General features: G+C 39.7%; 1 protein-coding gene across 3 annotated transcripts; it reads left to right on the top strand.

Moving 5' to 3' along the window:
* Nucleotides 1-2,412: 2,412 nt before the first annotated feature.
* Nucleotides 2,413-19,334, top strand: LOC109991834 (sodium- and chloride-dependent GABA transporter 2-like). 3 transcript variants are annotated; one of them, XM_065965074.1, is made up of 15 exons: nt 2,463-2,591; nt 3,883-3,940; nt 5,170-5,304; nt 11,025-11,162; nt 12,092-12,203; nt 12,326-12,458; nt 12,890-13,024; nt 13,182-13,285; nt 14,157-14,281; nt 14,371-14,483; nt 14,839-14,976; nt 15,072-15,174; nt 16,332-16,432; nt 16,571-16,759; nt 16,866-19,334. In XM_065965074.1, the coding sequence occupies exons 1-15, from the start codon at nt 2,532-2,534 to the stop codon at nt 16,989-16,991; spliced, it is 1,770 nt and encodes a 589-aa protein (XP_065821146.1). In that variant the 5' UTR covers nt 2,463-2,531; the 3' UTR covers nt 16,992-19,334. The 3 variants fall into 3 exon arrangements, with proteins under 3 accessions (XP_065821147.1, XP_065821145.1, XP_065821146.1); XM_065965075.1 differs by lacking the exon at nt 3,883-3,940 and having other exon boundaries at nt 2,413-2,591; nt 16,571-16,741; XM_065965073.1 differs by lacking the exon at nt 3,883-3,940 and having other exon boundaries at nt 2,413-2,591.
* Nucleotides 19,335-20,394: the final 1,060 nt, after the last annotated feature.

Genomic DNA, 20,394 nt, shown 5'->3' with positions numbered 1-20,394 from the left:
CAAATCAGTGGACACAATCCAAGAAGATATTTGTTTTAACAATGTTTCTATATACTTTACAGTTCATTAAAATATTTGCAAATCATAATCTGCCATTCTGGTTTCTCTGAGAAGCTTTGCATTTCCATAATAATTGCAGATCTGAGGTGTCCAACAACTTCACTGTACATGCAATCCTTTTTCAGGTTGTAGCACAAGATCAGAGAGGAGTAGAGCCATGTTAGTAAAAGTGTTTTAAAGATAGAATGCATAAAGAGATTTTTTGAAAAAAAAACAGTAAACATTCTCAGAATTGTATGAGACAGAATTTTGTCAATGATTTGAAGCGTCACTTTTCTTTATTTTCCCTTTATTGAAATAATGAGACCCTTTTACAGTACTGATCTATTAAGTCAGCACAGCGGATACGGGTGAATGTAGAAACCAGTATTCTTGGATGGAATTTTCTCTTCTGCACTTTTACTGCAGGGCTTCCCCAACTATTGAAACAAGTTTTACGTGTATTTACATACTGTATACCTCACACCACTCAAGTTTTATGACAAATGGTTTGCATGTCTCTGTGTCTGGTGGGGGTGGGGCTCATCAGACAGGTGTATTGCTCTTTGTGCAATCCTAAATGGAATTTTATTGACATTGGGACATTTGATGTCTTGTTATATGGATGGTCAGCCTTTTATTTCCTCTTGCCTAATGTTAAATGTGTCCTTTCAGATTAATTAAAATGATTGTCTTTGCACAGGGGGACTTCAGTCTCTCTTTCAAATTTTAAATGAAAGACCTATCTGAAAAGGAGTGGTGCAGGCAATCAATCATCATCTTAACTATCATCACCATACTTTGTATGCTGGTAACCCTGTATTGCATCAGCCACAATATTGTGCAGCAATCAATGATGGGGGGGAATTGTGATATTTAAGTTGAATATTTTGAATTTGGTATACTTTTTCCCTGAGGGAAATTCTTCCCTTTACACATATTTTAGACACGTGCACAAACAGGACCTGTGGACATGCATTAATGGAGATATCAGAGTGGGGCCGCTACACACTGCTATGCAGGGAGCACACCAGAGCGGTTTGGGGTTCTGTGCCTTGCTCAATGGCCCTTCGGCAGTACTCGGAAGGTGTCCTGGCACCGCTTCAGCTACCAGACCAACTTCCATATTTTGGTCCAAACCAGGGACCCTCCGGTTCCCAACCCAGGTCCCTAAGGAAAGAGCTACTGCCGCCCCAAGTTAAGGCAAGTTTACGTTAATCACCGTACATGCTAGCAAAACCAACTAAAGTGTACCTGTGTTTCAGTTGTGGAAAATTAATTTCATTGCTTTAGATTCTCTTGTCTCTGAAAGAAAACAGACATTTGAATTGAATGACTGCCTCAACTTGAATTCACTCAGGAACCTCCCCGAAACAATCTCACTGTCGGCTGCCCTAACTTGCATGCGAAGACTTAAGACTTTATTGTCCCCAAGGGGAAATTCTTTTCCACACTGTCCAAACAGACAAGTCCCACCAAAGAACATACATACCCAAAACACAGAGTATAACACAAACAGAGATAGACAAAAAGTCAAGAGTTCCCACTCTGGCCTTTTCAGCGAGGCCTTTTGTTCAGGGCCGCTATAACCGCTAATAAGTGATAAATGCATATTTTAATTGGTGAGATGACATCCCTGCTAAGTTCTCTCAGCTCTGCTCTCTAAATGACCTCAGGAACATCAAGGTTTGTGCATAGGCATTGTTGAGAATTGCTCGTAAAAAAGCAATGTTAATTGCTAATTAAACTGTTAATTAATTGTTCAGTTCAATGGACCCGTTCAGTCACATGAGCTCGATGGTTTCATCAAGAAAGGAGAAAAGAAGAATTTGATTTAAAGAATAATTCAACTTTTTGACATATGAAGACAGATAAAGTCACCTTTTGAGCTGTTCTAGAAATCATAGACCTTTAGATGTGCTGCCTTCACCAAAGAAGGGCAGAGATTGCACAATGCCACTGTAATGCATAACAACACACCTGGCAAGTTCACTGTTGACCATAAAAATATCTAATTTAACACCGAAACACCAAAAAACACATTTAACGCAAAAAGTGCAGAGCAATGGAGTTGCTCATTTTTGTCTTTTTTTTTTTTTTTTTACATTTGTTTAATGTTGATTGTAGTTTCTTTCTGTAATATTACCTATTAATACCTGCAGTAGCAGGGTCTCAAGCCCCCTTTGTATGCCCCTTAATGTGCATGCTGGCTACCACAGTTTACAAATGGGACAGTCCAATAGACCAAAGTAACCGCTCACACCTTCTTTAATGTTTATCTCATTCAAATTAAGTTATTCTGAGACGTCCCTCCCCCCTCACAGGTGTAGTCGTATGTTTCAATCATCCCAGGTGCACTCACTGCCTCCACAACCTGTTGACATTCTTGTCAGTTGATCAGTAACCTGTGGAGCAAACAGAGATGGAATCCAAAAGTAGAAAAAGAGAGCAATGGAGCAGGAAAAGGGAATATATTCTGGCAGCAGCAGGCAATGTGGTGGGCCTGGGCAATGTGTGGAGATTTCCTTACCTGTGCTATAAGAATGGAGGAGGTGAGCTTTGAAACAGTCCTGTAGTATTTGACATAATGGCAACATCATGAGAATAACTAACAGTAAAAGCGTTTTAAATGTTTAACAATGTTTAACTATTGTGCACAGTAAAGGAACTGTTTGAGAATAGCAAATATTCCTCATTACATGTATATTAGGTGCTCATGATCATATATGAACTGCAGACAGTATTCTTGGTAAACACATTGAACTGTTTTTAGATTGTTGTAAAAGAAAAACCGGCAGTGTACACAGTTCAGCTTCCAGTGGACAACTTTATGTAGACAGGGCAACCTTTCAATCAACAAGATCTTCAGGCAAATGTGGCAGGCAGGACTGAAGAAGATCTTGTGAATCAAAACGTTGCCCTTAAGCATAACATATTGGGAGTTCATGATTGAAGACAAAATCAACAAAGGCATTTCAACATGTGGGGGTGACTGTTAAGCCCACTGTTTATCTAAATGAATAAAAGAATCACAATCTGCCCTTCAAGTGCAATATCGGGGGGAATTGCCATGTGTTATAAGGGGTTTCATAAGATTTACCACATACATTGTATTATCTCGCGAGTGTATTCTATTAATACCACAGGAACTCCTTTGTCTCAAAATGAGTCTACTTTCCCAGCGAGCTACAACAACATCTTTGATATCAACAGATTCATGTTAAACTGTGAATTCATATGACATCAATGTTGTCATTAAAACTGAGTCCGCAATACTTCTGCCTAAAAAACAATATCAGGTGAGACAAATTATAATGCAGTACAAGAATAAAAGTGAACTATTACGGCCTCATTTTAAAGTCATGCCAATCATCTAATTCAGATGTATTGTATGTTTAAAGCTTATCATTAATGCCAGTACAATTTTAAATTCAATAGTCTAAGCAATAAGATCAATTTTAGACAGTAAAAGCCTTTAGAACATGAATTATAGCAAGTTAAAAAGTACAGCATTGCTGTTAGAAATGGTTCAAATGTCTGAAAGGTGCAAATATTACAACATTTAGATGGTTTTTAAACTATAAGGAAATATTACAGTGATTATTTATCTCCCATTTTCGGGGTGCAAAACAAAGCATAGTTGTTTTAAGTTTCAATGGGTCATTTGTGTGATGGAGCTGTGGTTATAGAAATTCTATGGGGTTAGTTTGGGCTATCTTAGGGGCCCAGTGTGATGTCTTTGCATGGTCCTGGTGGCGCCCCTGCTTACGTTACTCATTGCTTCTGTCGATTTGAAAGTTTAACCTGACACTGCCGACACATAACTTTGTCTCCATTTTATAGATCAAAATACTGCCGAACTGCGTCTCGCTACAGGATGCCATTCTTCCACTGTCCTGGGGTGCGTTCGAATTGTCCCTCCTATCTCCTTTCACTGTCCACTTTACCTTAACCCCGCGAAAACGTCATGAGGTTAAGGAAAGATGTTAGGAGAATTCATAAAGGATTTAGGGAAAGCCGATCGCGTTGCTATGACAATCCGACCACATTTTCCACTAGGCAACGTCATTAAATGTGACGGGCCGGCGGAGGTTAATGACGTGGGTCTGCCGTGTTGAAACTACAATGTTCAGAAAATGGACTACAAAAAATGCATCTAAAAACTTTCCCCTGTGCCTTCTTACCGGTGAAATAATCCTGATTACCACAAGGTTGGGATTGAAATAAGAGCAATATAGACTACCAGGCTACAAGTAAGAAAAGTGAAACCATCAGCTTCCTGTCCAATCAGAAATCAACATCAACATAAATATGATTGTATGAAATTAATTGTTACATTTATGTAAGATATAACCTACACGTAATGTTTTAAACATACAAATGTACAACTGCACAGCATTCTTAAGAGAATGAAATATGTTGAATAAAACATCATCTGATAAAAATGTCTCTTATCTTTTATCTCTTTCATGATCTGTGTCACTTTACGATCATCGCTAATTTCCGTGAACAGTCGGATGCGCGACTCGCTTTAAATGTTGCAGCCGCAAGGAATTGTGGGGCGTCATATTTCATCTCCTTTCGTAAAGGATGGTCCAGTGTATCCTATGCTAAAGGAGGTTATAAAGGAAGCATTGACCCACCTTTCCTTAACTTTTAGAGAATTCGAACGGCTCTTATCATGGCCGCCACTTAAATGCTTCCGGGGTTAAGGTAAAGTGGATAGTGAAAGGAGATAGGAGGGACAATTCGAACGCACCCCTGCATTTTAATTTGGGGTCATAGTGCATTAGCCACTGACCGCAGCTAGAGCCCCAACTAGTGGTGGGTGGCTACAGTACATAACATTTGATGGCTGTGGTGCACTTGACATTTCAGTGTGGAAGCAAACCGATCCAAATTCAACAATGTTGCAACTTCACCCCTGAATCGTATGAAGTCCACCAAGCTTCATATGAAAAATTTACAAAACAAGTATGCCCTTGACTTATACTTGGCAGATAATAACTATTAGAGGCATTCCTGCATTGGATGAAACACAGTCACTTTTCTCTGTTTAATAGAGCTCATTTGTCTTCATCCCTGTAGAGTCAGTATTCTCTGTTGTATCTTTGTTTTTTGTCATTGCAGGGGTTTTCCTGTTGCCTTACTGCATCTTTGCTGTGCTGTTAGGCATGCCACTCTTCCTGCTTGAGACTGTGATTGGTCAGTACACACAGGAGGGCGCTATCACCTGCTGGACCAAGCTCTGCCCCCTGGCAAAAGGTAATCACATCATTCCTGGTTAATTCCCCTCGAACAAAGACATTTTCCAGATGCTGTGAGATCAATTTCCTATACTGTATTTCAGAAAAGTGGAAGCAGTCTCTTTCTGTCCCCCTTTCATCTTTGTTAATTATCTAGCCACAGACTAATAAAAAAAACTTTTAGTCACTGTACCATCCAGAAATACTTACAGCTACCAGAAACTTTTCAGGTGGAGATTTCTCAAGTGTTACTTGATGATTTGATTTCATGAATCAGTCAACACAACATAAATGTCAATAATAGAATGTTTAACATTCAATTTATTTTACTAGCTCTCTTCTCTTAATGCACTCCAGGCAGTCTTTTAGTTCTTTATGATGTAACCTGTGTGTTGCACAACAGGGTAGATTATGTTGAATCTGTTAGTATATAGAATTATTCACATTTAATGTTGTAGTGAGAATGTGTGATGGTGCATGTTGGAACATACTGCAACACAGACTTTAGACCAGGTTTTAAGTGGTCTACAATGTAGTCATTTTTTTGTGTCCTTGAAACAGGGACTCGCATCTTTTACGCCTGACAACACATCACTTTAAGGCAAATACACCCCTGGGCGCTTACGTGGTGATAATGTATATGCTATTTCAACAATGCGAGTGCTAGGCATAAAAAAGACACCTGCACTGCGCGCCAAGCATCTTTGCATCTGGCGTACAATAAGGCCCTTAGGATAGGGTGCCACTGCAGTTCAGACAAACATAAGTGAGCAACATGTTATTTTGAGTAAACAGCATTTATGATATATGTCTTTTAAGATGTTAATGGTCACAATGACTGTTCTGTGTTTTTTTCTCTAAAACCAGAGCGCAAATCCTTAAGAATACCATGATGTGATAAAAAAAAAAAAGAAAAAAAGAAATTAAATTATGCACGTAATGAATGCTAAAGGTACACTTTGGTGTTTTTGTAGAGAAATGTGAAAGTTGGAGAAGTTTACAGATTATTTGGTATATGTTCATAACTCTTTACACAAACTGTCCTCAGAGGAACATTTGGTCCCTGGAACACTGTTTGAACATAATTTTCTAAGCAAGAAGTTACGGTGGAGGGCCTGCAACAGTGAAACTGTAACTCTCCTGGTAGCTTTTTAACTCCAAACAGTGTTCAGGGATCCTTTTTTTTCCTTTGAATAAAGTTTGTGTATATTTAGTTCAGAAAATATAGCATAGAATTGTTTCACTTCTCCAACTTTGAAATGTTACTACCAAATCTATATAGTGCGCCTTTAACTGAGGAACACATAAGTAGCTATGGGGATTGCATCCTCGTAAAGCCGACCTGAAAAACCGACCTGAAAAACCTTTATACCTGTCAAGGCCAATGAGGCTGTCCGGGGCCAGGGAAGTCCCACCATCTCTTGTGGCAAAAGAAAAGACCCATGGACACACTTTGTTTATCAATCTAGAGCAAGTTCCAAATATGCAGTTCTGAAAATTTCAAGAAAATGACTGTGAAATATTTTGTGCTGTACTGGACTCAGATAAACATACACTTATCTATGATAGCATAATGCCATTAGTGGTTATTAGTCTTCCCCGTAGTGTCCACATGCTTACTTCTTATTACGTTCTGTAGAATACACAACATTTGGCATGCGTGACAGGGCAGTAGTACGGGTATCTGTAAGGTACATTTTAAAGGTTTATTCTTGGGCTTGTTATGCCTTTATTTAGATATAGGAGGACACTGGATAAAGTCAGAAATCTGGGAGAGAGAGCATGGGGAATTACATGAAGGGCCACAGATCATATGGAACCTGGGCCGCCTGCTTGAGGACTACAGCCTCCATAAACAGGGCGCTTGTACACACCACTAGGCTACCTGCACCCCATCTGTGAGGTACATTAAACATAAAATCTTTCTGAGTCTATTGTTAACACATACACCTCAAAGACTATCCATGATGGATGAGTGGGCGGGAATGGGGTTCTGAAGAGGCAAGGCATGACAAAAAAAAGAACAACACAGAAGTGGCAGACAAAGCAAGAGAGTCAGCTATACGATGCTATAATGAAATGTTCGACACAATATACACAAAAGAACACAATGGGGATCAGAAAACATTATGAAGCATGGTTATTATATGCAAGACCATCACACTGGTAGCATGCATACAGTCTGTGGTAGTAGGCAGGGTGGTTATAAACTTCACCAACCCCTTCTGCTCGCTTGCATTGAATTTTCTTGAGTTTTTCCTGCTTAGTTCTCACATCAGCTCACCTTGTCTTCACCAGTGGGCGCGCACTGTAGCTGTTCCCACTCAACGTTCTTGAAGCCAAAATACGCCGCTTAGGGGCGCTTCCATCTTGCGATTTTGACGTCATTTGGAGCCAGAGTCTGCGCAGTAGGGTCCAGGGGCAGGAGCCCTGGTAACACGCCCCGCCCACTTAGCGTACTGCCCTGATGACTTACGCAGCCCAGCTACGCCGAAAGCGCTCTGCCGGTCTACGATGAAGAAATGTGTAAGTACAACAGAGGTCAGGCTGGGGTTGCATAGTTTTAAGGAACCTCCTCCAGATGCCCTGCTCATCCACTGTGGTAGAAGTGACCTTACACCAGCATCTCTCCCAGATGAAGAGTCCTCTCTGCCATCACCCAGAGGAGCTGATCGACGTCTGAAGAAGGTGGACAGAGTCTGGTGCTTTGTGACAGTGAACAGTGAGAAGGCTACCATAGTCATCCTCAGATAAAACACAGAGATCCTGGTCAATATTTAATTTATTTTTCTTTCCATGATGTTGCCCTGTGTTTGAAAGGCCAGATGCTGGAGGGTTGTGCTGGATTTGCTTTTCCATCATATTTTAACAGTCAAACAATCATCCAGGATCTCTTTACTTTATTTGATTTTTCTTTGGATTTCTTTGTTAAATTATTTTTTATACTTTCTCCTATGTCCCAACAATTGGACCTGATGGTCTCCCTTACTTATTTTTCACATGGTTAACGAAGCCAGGGGTTGTTTATTGAAGATTTCTTTTCATAAAATGTTTAAATAAACTTTTTAACAATCTGACATGACTGTCTCTGATTAACTGGAGTACAACACTGCCCACGTGCTATTTGAGAGCACAGATTGTTTCTTTTCCCTTCTCTCTGTTTGCCTGTACATGACCTTTTAGTGCTGTAAAAGATGCTACAGTAAATCCTGGATCAGCTGTGCGGATGGTGTGACTGTGTGGTAAAGCTTTGTTAAAGTTGTCACGCACATACTCATATGCCTTTGGAGAGTAAAAGTGCAGTGTGGTGGCAAACTGCTTATAAAATATAAAATAGTATTTTATTGGTGAGGTGCCCCAATCAAAGCGTCCTACAGAGTATCAGCAGCTTTAGAGGGAGGAGACGAGAGCATTGTGGAGAGGAGCGCACCGGAGGGGGCGAGCTGGGGGAGAGACGAGCGACCAGAGAAAAAGGAAACCCCTGTTTAAAATATAATGTTGGTGAAAAGAGGGAAATAGGACGACATAAATGTCAATGTTGAAATTCTTTTGAATACAGAGGCTGTGAATGTTCAGCTTTCTTTGGCTATAAAAAGGCAACAATAGCCTGTAGTTTAATCATGGTGTTTCTCTTCGTTAACGATTATTGAAGCGAAATCAAAAATAAATGCATGACATTTAAAACATATTAACATGTGTGGGGAAAAACGTGATCTTTATGTCTTTTTTATTGTGCCTGTGTCTCCTCCTAACTACAATAACAGCAGCCTGTTGTGTGTAACACTGGTCTCCTGCATTAACACCTTCCTTTCAAAGGTGTTAAATACAGATACGGTCACAATCAATTCAATTCAATTCAGTTCAATTTATTTTGTATAGCGTCAACTCATAACAAGTGTTATCTCAAGACACTTTACAAAAAGCAGGTAAAATACCTTACTCTTTGTCTGTTAACATTACAAAAGAGCAGGTAAAAAGACCTTACTCATTGTTATGTTACAAAAAGCAGGTAAAATACCTTACTTATTGCTATATTACAAAGACCCGGCCTATCCATCATGAGCACTTTCAATCACTACAATTTTTGTCAGGTTTTGTCAATTTTTAGAACAATTTCTCAATGAGCGTCATAAATTTACAATATGATCAACTTGTGACTAATGCAGAATATTCATCACGTTTAAGCAGCATGATGCTCGGTTAATATTACATTACACCGGTTGTTGATGTTTGTGTTCACGTTTCGGTTAGTCTCTTAAATCAGTAACAATTATATTAAATCAGAGCTTACCTTTAGTTTTATCTGGATACATAGAGAAATATTCTACTCTCGTATATAATATTATGAATTTCAGCCCGCACGGTGAAAGTAAAACCTGTTACTCTCGATATAGTCCACTTATCACTCAGACTGTAAACATGTACACATTAGTAATGATGCAGGCCAGATTTAAATTATGTGACTTTGTTTTTGCCTTAGATACTTTTTTGAGACCTTACCAGACGTTTTTATTTTTACTGTAAAATAACTGTACAGTCAATGAACCGCATCTATAAGCGGATTTTATATTACGATTCTTGGTTTTAAATACAATTTCAATCACAATAATGATATAACAATATCAAGAAACATAGCATGTCAGTTATTAGGTTTGCTCATTTAATAAAATAAAATAAAAAGATAAATCATGCCGGATAAGTAACCTAGCTTTACAACATTTCAGCTAACTTTAGACTGCTTATGTGTTAGCTAGCTAGATAATGACTTTAACCAAACAATGACACATAAATCATTTTTACTTACCGAAAAAACTGCAAAGATCCCTTAGCTCCCACAGGTCGGTTAGAACAGTTTACTGCAGAACAACTCATTTTGCCAGCTCAAAAAAGACGAAAAAACTGAACGGAAAAATTCAATGGCGTCCCAGCTTTCCTTCACTACGTAACTTTTGCTATTCACAAAGAGAGCTACACAAGATCGGCGGCTGTCAATCATTGTCAAATATGACGTAAAATCCCGTTTTTCAACCTCAAATTACTTATTTAAAACAAACTTCACAGAAAAATGAAAAATGAGCACTTGAACACAATGTAGGGTGATAATAACTAATGATCACAGCAGAGTTTAGGTTTGGAAAAAAATCATGTGACGAGTATTTTAGCTTTACAGTTTGACCCACATCCCTTCTGTTATCATTGAGGAGGCGGGGTTTATGACCTATACTGCAGCCAGTCAGCAGGGGGAGCTCTAAAAATAAAAGCTTCATTAGAGCGGGGACCTTGTCCCGTCCATTATTTTCACAGTCTATGGTCTTCACACAGAAAATGCACTAGGGAGTTGACAGGGTCAAGTCAGAGTGGAAAATGTGGCGATAGCGTTCACACATGCAGCTCAGCCCGAAAATTTTCAGGAAGTTTTCAGTATTTTTGTGCAAGTGTGAAAGTACTATAGTTGAGGGGAAGTGCGAAAAGGTTGACAGAGACTAAGTGTAGTCTATTGTAGCCCAAGGGAAAGGTGGGACTTCGCTGGCCTGCAACTGTGACATTGGACATGTGTTTTTATAAAGGTTCTTCAGGTTGATCTCGCGAGGATGTTCAAGTACCAAGTGTATGGCACAAAAAAGGAAGTTTAAATATGGGCCTTTCATTGCTTTGGGAGGATGGATCAAATTTGTCAAATTAAGTCAAATGAATGCCTAAACATTAAAAAGTATTTTTTTTTTAATGCTATTCCTTCAGGGACTGGCTATGCAATCATGGTGATCCAGCTTTATTCCAGATTCTACATCATTATCCTGGCATGGGCCCTACTGTACCTCATAAACTGTTTCAGAGACCCTCTACCCTGGGCCACTTGCAACAATCCCTGGAACACAGGTCAGTATGTGATGAGGTTTGTGGATGTAAAAAAAGAAACATATGTAGAACTCATTCAGAACTTTCACCTTCTTTTAGACACTTTATCACTATCTCAGATTTTCAATTACATGCTACTGACTGCATTAAAACGAATCCGTTAGCAATGGCCTCTTTCTTCCCCTGTGGTGTTAAATATTATTCCACAAGAATATAGTTTAATAGTTGGCCAGTTAGAAGTCAGATCAGGCATCCACCTGTAGCTCCTCTTAGCTGCTTCTAAAGCTAGAATGGCTTGGTAACTGTCTGAAGCAGGAATATCCCTGATAACTAGCATCAATCCAACTTTGGATGTTGGGGTACTCTCAAAATCTGACCGAGTTTAAATGTGGACAAATGTCATGACTAGTGGAACCAGGAGGCAAAGTTACAGTCTATAACAAGGCCTACATCACAGTTAAGAAAAGATACAATCCAAACTACCATAGAGACTGTTTAAGGTGTCTTAACACTGAATCCAGGTTAAGTAGAGAGATTGATTGGGACAACAAATGCAGAGATCTTTTGTTACTTTTTTTGATGACATTGGTTGATGGCATGACAAGAATTATGTGCCAGTGGCAGCAAAAGAGTTTTTCCCTGGAGGGAAGAGGTAGAATGTATCACACCGTTACTCAAGAGGGTAGAGCAAGAAGCTGCTTAGAAAATGATAGGGAACCTCAGAAGAGTCCAGGAGACCAGTTTACAGATGACATACACATGAAACAAAAATGAGAAACACTGTATGCGGACCACACATACATTGCTTTATAGCACTTTAGGAGGTAAAGAACTGAAGGATATGTTGATTTTATGCAATATCTACCTAATGCTCTGTCCAAAAGACTGCACAATTAATTTAGGAAGATTTCAACGTAATGAATGTGATCAATTTCCTTCCCTATCTAAAGACCTTTGTGTTGACCTCACCTCTGCAAACAACACTGAAGTACACGGTGGCAACTTGACCGGAAACTGGACATCTAGAAATATCACCAAGTCTTCAGTCTCTGAGTTCTGGGAGTGAGTTATTGATAAATAAATGAGGAATTAACATGTTGTGTTTGGTTACAGCAATACATCAAGTACAAATTGTGTTCTGTTTTTGTTAAAACTGAAATTCTGTTTCTGTGCAACCGATAAAGGAGAGGAGTGTTATCCATGTCTGGTGGAATAGAAGATGTTGGCTCAGTTAAGTGGGAGCTGCTGCTGTGTCTCCTGGCCTGCTGGGTTGCCTGCTACTTCTGCGTCTGGAAAGGTGTCCACTCTACAGGAAAGGTCTGTGAAAAAGGGTGTGGAGATTCAGGGTCCAAACATATTTCCTTTAAATAAGGTTCATAGTATAACCCTCTCTTTTCAGGGTAAGGTGGCCCAGTTGGGACCCGTTGTGCTCCCACAGGAGCCCCCCCCCGTTTCATTGGCATGTCTATTTCTGGCCCACATGTAGTTTCTTCTGGATGGCCCTTGTCAGCCATGTCTGAGCCCATAACAAGTTGAAGCCCAGCCAGTGTTCAGTTTAAGATGTCAGCTCATTGGCAGTATAACTCACTATAGCACAGCCGATCTGCCTAACTTCTTCAGAAACCAATTTCTGCAGAGAGGGTCTTATCAAAGTTAACTTTTTTGGTCATTTATGATAGAATATTTACTATCACGGTAAACTATTTCAGAGTGTTTAAAACAAAAACCCACTAACACTGACCTTTCAGGTGGTGTATTTCACAGCTGTGTTTCCATACGTGACACTGGCCATCCTGCTGGTCAGGGGTTTGACGCTGCCAGGAGCCTGGCAGGGTGTGGTCTACTACTTGTATCCAGATCCGTCTCGCCTGGCAGACCTCCAGGTGATACAAGTTTGACAAAATATGCTGCTTATAATTCATTTGAGGAGAAGCATTTGGAGAGTGTAAAGTTTTGTTTTCACTGTTGAACGACAAATATGCCTAGGGGGAATGGGTATAGTGACAACGGACAAAGTTTTATTTCTTGTTTGGTCATCAGGTTTGGATGGAGGCTGCCGCCCAGGTCCTTTTCTCCTATGGTGTTGCATCAGGAACCATAATCACACTTGGCAGCTACAACAAAGTCAAGAACAACTGCTACAGGTGGGCTATAATTAAGAATAATTAACTTGATTGTGAAGGGAGTTCTCTGGAATTTTACACAGCTCAGTCACATCTCGTTTTATGTGATAGCCTCGATAAAACAGTGGGTCATGTCCCCACCTGCTGTTTCACCAAGCATAAATATCCCAAATCATTAAAATCCCAATCAATAAACAACAAACGTTAAAAACATATAAAAGGTAAAAGCTAGTGAACAGAAGGAATCCTGCTATCAGGGGACCTGAAAAAGATAAAATTACTTTAAAAAATAAGATGTTCAAGTCAATATAATACAAAGTATGTGTAATAGGAGTAGGACGAACTGTATCATTGTGCAGGATGATACAGGATGGCTTTTAGTGTTAAAATCTATCTTAGAGTATAGAGTTAAATTAGTGTGCATATTATCTTAGTTCCAGTGAGCATTAATGTAACACTAAAATCTGAATGAAAGGCAGAACATTTATATAATGTTAATTGACTATTGCAGACTCTAATAGCTTCAAAAATTGTGCATTTGTTTCCCCTATCTGCTCTTCATCAGTGTCTTATTCACAAAGCATATAGCGCTAATGATGTTCAGGTGCAAACACGGCCATAAAATGATCCTGCTCCGCACAGTTTACTCTTGTTTTGTGTCTGAACGTGGAGAAAAGTGGACTGCACCTTAGCTCTGCGTTTCTGGGCTGGGTGCTTGTGTGTTTCCCCCGGCTAATAACAGCTGTGTGTATGTGTGTGTGTGTGTGTGTGTGTGTGTGTGTGTGTGTGTGTGTGTGTGTGTGTGTGTGTGTGTGTGTGTGTGTGTGTGTGTGTGTGTGTGTGTGTGTGTGTGTGTGTGTGTGTGTGTGTGTTTGTGTATGTGTGTATGCAGGGACAGTCTGTGGTTGTGCATGCTCAACAGCAGCACCAGCTTTGTTGCTGGTTTTGCAGTCTTCTCAGCTCTGGGTTACATGGCCCACAAACAGGAAGTTCCAATCAACATGGTGGTGGAATCAGGTACGATTCAAAGGCACATCAAAAGAAATAATAATAAACTAGATAAATGAAGAGGACAACATTTAAAATGCCTCCTTCTGTCCTGACAGGGCCTGGGCTGGCATTCATTGCTTATCCTCAGGCTGTAGCCATGATGCCCCTGCCTCAGCTGTGGGCAGCCTGTTTCTTTGTTATGCTCATTCTTTTGGGACTGGACACACTGGTAAGAAGTAATCACACATCATAATGACGGTGTCCAGCAAATCTATTTGATACATACATCTATGCTGTAAAAACCATATCTGTTAGGCTTTTGTTGTCCTGCTTCACTCTGATTGGCTTGGCTGTTTACAGCTTCAAATGCAGTCATGTTTTGGCAAAATGTGTAAATTGATCAGCGCACGTTCGCAATCGGTCCCCATTCTTCTTTTGCAATGTTTTACAATAAGTGAACAATTTTACAGTACAAATCATACCAGCTACATGGAGTGACAGTAAAGGCCGACCAGGGTCTTTAATCTGCATATTTGATATAACAACAAAGTGATTCTCCTCTCTGTCTGTTTGCATTGTGTTAGTTTGCAGGTTTGGAAACTATAACTTCATCAGTGATTGACATGTTCCCAGAACAAATGCGCAAACCGTGGCGCAGAGAAATCTTCCTCATGTTCTTCTGTTCTGCTGGCTTTATTATACAGATCTCCCTCACCACTCAGGTACCACACATGCCTGTGTACCCTTACCTTCACTCACAAGCTTACATTTCTCATTAGAGGAATATTGGTATTTGTGTTTGTTTTGTGTTGTCCAGGGTGGAGTGTATCTGTTCCAACTGATCGACTACTATGCAGCAAATGGAGCATGTATATTATTTGTGTCTTTTGTCCAGTGTATGGCTGTTGGCTGGGCCTTTGGTAAGTAATGTAAAAAATGTAATCCTGTAAATTAACAGTTGTAATAGTTATTTCAAGATATCTTTATCATAAAGAACCAGGATCTGATGATGATTTTCATATTTGATAATTGCTTCACTGAGCACCAGCCAACTTCTGAATTAAAATGTGCTCATTATGTAAAAAAGATCAGGAGGACATCAGCTTCCTGGAAATACTCAATGGAACTAAAACAGTGGTGCCACTTCTTTGCAGTTGGAGTAAAGGTGGCAAGTCACACTTGAAACCACAATATCCTACAGGGATACGACTCTTTCAAGCAGATCTGTCTCTGTTATGTTTGCTTTAAGATCACAAACATTAACCCGTGTGACAAGACAAACCTGCCCGGTCAGATTATTTTGTAAGAAAGATTCTTTGATACTGTTTTACTTTTAAAGCTAACAGAGGTAGGAGGTCTTTAAACATCAAACAACATTAAGCAACACAGGTATTGGGAGCTATTGTTAGCTAACATAGATACAAAGATCCACATGGTAATAATTGAAGTACCAGTGATACAGGTCCAGGTCCAAAAAGGTGCTTAAAAATAGAAAATGAGGGCTATTTACAGCAATCTAAAATAGGCCACTTTAAGGATTATGTAAAAAATTAAATAAAATGAGAGCTGCAGCTTTGGAGCGTTAGCAAATGTTAAGACCTAGTATCGAGTTTATGAGCCCGACTTATGAGCACATAAAGTTGTGAGTACGAGTAGGAGTTGTGTTGTTTGACTGAAACCCCAGGAGAGGCAACACAAATAGAGAATGCTAACAAGCCTAATCTTAGCAATAAAGCTATCTAGCTAGGCAAATATGAGCTATTATAATGCTATTTAAGCTTATTAACATATTCAAACTTCAACCTCACCCTAATGTGTATTCAATTTCTGAATTCGGCCACTGACTCACGAAGGAGCTCTGTGCTACTTGTTTTTAGGTTATTAAATATCAGCTACGGAAAAACAACCTTATTTTTTTGTTGCTTTTTTTCCCACCAAAGCACTTGAATGCGTGTATGTCGTCATACGACTGCACAACTGGGAAGCTCGATATGTCCGAGGAGCAGGTGAAGGCAGCATTAAATCAGGAGGTCCTGCCCTCATAATGTGATACTGATCAACTGTCATTAACATGCAGGGGCTGAACAGATGTGCGATGCAGTTAAAGAAATGACGGGACAGAGACCATCTATTATTTTTCATCTGTGTTGGCGTTACTTCACCCCTCTAATCTGCATGGTGAGTAATAAGTCAAAAATCTGTCTGAATAAAAGCAGTGAAAATTAAGGTTCAGCAATAATAAAACAGTAAGATGGGTTTTTTCTTGGTTGTATTTACCTTACCAGAGGTACTATTTTTTTCTACTTTTGCTTCAAGGTTTGCTTCATCTGCTCCTTCCTGGACTATCAACCACTGAAATCCAGTGGGGGTCATGCGTACCCAGACTGGGCCTACTATCTGGGCTGGTGCATGGCTCTGTCCTCTGTGATTGCAGTACCTATCTGGGCTATCTACAAGATCTTCCTCACCCAGGGCACCCTCAGACAGGTAGCACTACCACACCCTGTATGTATGCACAGTTATGTCATTTAAACTGTCATCACTCAAATATGAATTATATTCATTTGATTATGATTCTGTGTTCCTATTGGGTGTGTCTTGTCCTCGACAGCGTCTGACGGTACTGTGGCATCCTGTTAAGGATCTGGTTAGTCCCAAGACAAACAAAGAACATCTTCTGGATGAAACAGAACTAATAAATATGACAGCACCTGTCCTAGATAAATTACTAACCTGAAAGGTACTTCTGAGTTTGTCTGAGCATGTTATGTAAAGACAAACTTTGGCCCCAGACTCAATGTTGCTGACTGAAGAACATACTTGTTAAAAATAAGTGATGTTTGTAAATGAAATGTTGAATACTAATTACTTGTAACGTGAAGCTGTTTTAATTTTCTAATTGTTTTAATAATTAGATTCAAGAATAACCCCTGGTATAGGACTCCAGATTACCCCCCGGAGGGGGAATAACTGTGAACTCCCCTCGCTAGGATGTTAGGTGTGTATGGGATGTATATTAAAAGTCAGTAGAAGTGTGCCGTGGTGTGACTGTCAAGCTTACCTTCCGAGGTTCACGGGGTCCTTAAGGGAGACTCCGGTCTTTGTGGTGTGAATGATTTCAGTCAGAAAATGATTTCAAAAAGTTTCCAAAAAAATGTATTCAAATACAAAAACTTCAAATGATATTCCAAATGAAAATACAAAACAGTAAAAGACCAAAGCCAAAGTAAACCCGAGAGTGTAGACACTTGAGGTTTTAAAAGATCTTGGTCTCAGAGACCAAGTTCCAAGATGGGAAGTCAGAGTGACGTGGATTCATTTAGCAAAGCAAAAAAGAACCTCGATCAGATTTTCTACAGGGTTTTTATAACCAAAAAGTATCTCTTTTTTCAAGATCCTGTAACACCTCAACAATGCACGTTCGCAGAAACGTGATGCATCCATAGGTCATACCAAGTTCATAGCATAGGTAATACCAGGTTCATATGTGGTTTTAGCTCGAAGACCGTGAACCGAGTTCGAGTTTTGGCTTCAATGTATGGCACACTTATCTTGACCTCGCAGGTGTGTAGGCACTACGAGTGTGTGTAAGTTTAACAGGAAATGTTGAAAGCAGAAAAGGGTTATGACTTTATGACCTATGTATTAAATGATAAAATAATTAAATGATAATAAAAGAAAAAGACAAAAACAAATTCAACAATTGCATAACTCTTTCTGATCTTTCAACAAATGTTACAATTCACTTAGCAGACGCTTTTATCTAAAGTGATGTACATCAGAGAGTACTAATCCCATTAATACACCGCCACTGAAGCAGTGGGAGCAATGTGGGGTTAAGTGTCTTGCCCAAGGACACATCAGACATGTTGCTCAGCTGGGGATTGAACCCTTGACCTTCCGCTTGAGAAGTGATGTCTCTACCAACTGAGCCACAGCCACCCAAGGGGAGGAGCATAAAACTAAATATTGAAAAAGAAAGACAGAAAGTTAAATAAAGAAAATAATGTAGAATATGTATGACACATTCTTTACATGCAAGTGGACTTCAGCTTGTATGGATATGCGCAAGACGTCAAGGTGGGCAGAGAATTGGGCTTGGAGCCAGCGCGTGGCAGAAAGCACACTGGTGTCAGGAATCATTTAAAGGCAGGGTTGGTAATTTTCGAAAACTAGCATGATTTTGAAAGTAGCATTCCCTCAGTGCTTTGTCTTCACCCACCTCTGTGCTCCCTCAAAAGCCACGCCCCTCACTTACATGCACGAGCACCATTGGTTCCAGAAGCGGACCTCAGCTCATGCTTTGAGTGAGAGCTCGTGCATGCATGGAGTAGAGAACGAGCAACGAGACAGGGAGGCTGTGATTGGTTCATCAGATTGGTACCTCGTAGCAGATATTGGTGGAAGTTTTTACAGGCTTACAACTGATACAGATGACGGATTTTCTTCGTTCCTTTTACAGAGCACATGAGTTATTAATGTCTGTCAGGACCTTAAGACAATTTCAAACAAAATCTTAAAAAGTGTATCTGGAGAAAATTATCAACTCTGCCTTTAAGGCACTTATTTAAAATGGCTTTAAATAAGTTGAGCAGCGGTTGACACAGAATAACGTTGTTACACATTACTGAAGGCTAAAATTAAAACAACCAAGTAGATCACTGAAAAATGTAGAAACAACTGATCTCTACAGTCTGACTTTGAAGTCTATTCAGTTTCACATCCATGATTGAACCTTGCTCATGTGTGTTGTGCTCTGCTTTGTGTAGGCTATATGGGCTTTGAAATCAGGTTACCCGATTTCTGCCCGAATGTAATATCAACAATCCACCATGTCTAAAGTAAATAGTTAGGATCTCTGTCAAGTCCATATGTCCCAAATTTAAGCAGATATTTGCATGTTTGCATGTTTTACTCCCGTACTCGTTGTGTCTCCTACTAAGGGCAGCAGTGTCTAAGAATGTTTTGCCACTTTGTCAGACCAGGGGGGCATGGTCAGGAGGGAAATACACTCTGTAAAATATTGTCATCTTTATGTTGAATATAAAATATGTAAAATATAAAAAGAAAATACACTCTACAGCACTTTTCTAGTCTTCTGACTTCTCAAAGTGCTTTTTACACTACATTTGACATTCACCCATTCGTACACATTCACACACTGCTGATGCAACAGGACTAATTTGGGGTTTATGAATCTAGCACGATGCAATTTGACATTCCTCTGAAGTAGAAGGGGACGGAAAACCTGTCCTTCTGGTTGGGAGACAAACAACTCCATACAAATACCCTCCAGGATGCTTGTATTTGCAACTGACAGGCTAAAATTTATTTTCAAATTGTCTGGGTAAACACAGAACGTTAGAATTTTTTGTTGCAGTAAGTTGCCATTGATGTTACTAGCTCAAACCCAACAGCTTTTTTGCAATCATGTGATCCGCTAAAGTCACAAAGGGGACAGGAAATGAAGAACACCAGTTCAGAATTGTTGGGATTTGAGTAAAGTGAATACACTAAAACTGTGAATGGACCTGCATGCAGCAGGTATCATCAGAAAATGTATAGACACATTGGATTTTATCCCTACACTCTAAACGAGTTGACCGATTTGCCTGACGATCAATAACACAAATTGCTTAGCCCTGCAGACCTCCACTACATGGCTAGCCAAATGAAGGCGTACAAAAGTCTTAAGGCTTTGAATCAAAGTCAGCATTGAATTACTGCCCTCTTGCTTTTACTGGAATTAGTATGTTTACTTAGGAATCGTTGTTTTTATACTGCTATTTCAACTCTAAAATAACTTTACATGGATGGATGCCACACTAGCATCAGGCTTTGCATAATATTGCCAGTGTGTCACGCATCACAATTCAGTAAATTTACAACAGTCAGGAAAAACCAGAAGTTTAACGCACAGCAAACAACAATACATACACACAGCTGAACAGGTCTGTGCGCATTGCGCAGCACCAACAACAAAACATATCCAAACATGAACAATATTTAAACCTGCAAGAAATTCTCAGGGCTAATAAGCTTCTTTCTCAGTGATTTCAGGCGAACAATGCAGCCGCTTCAATTCATTAAACCATACAGGTGTATGACCAAACATTTCTGTGCCAAAGTGACTCCAAGAA

This window comes from Labrus bergylta, chromosome 16 (assembly GCF_963930695.1).
Source record: "Labrus bergylta chromosome 16, fLabBer1.1, whole genome shotgun sequence".
Classification (NCBI taxonomy): domain Eukaryota; kingdom Metazoa; phylum Chordata; class Actinopteri; order Labriformes; family Labridae; genus Labrus; species Labrus bergylta.
Note: the sequence above shows the minus strand (reverse complement) of the source record. Positions and strands in the feature narration are given on the sequence as shown.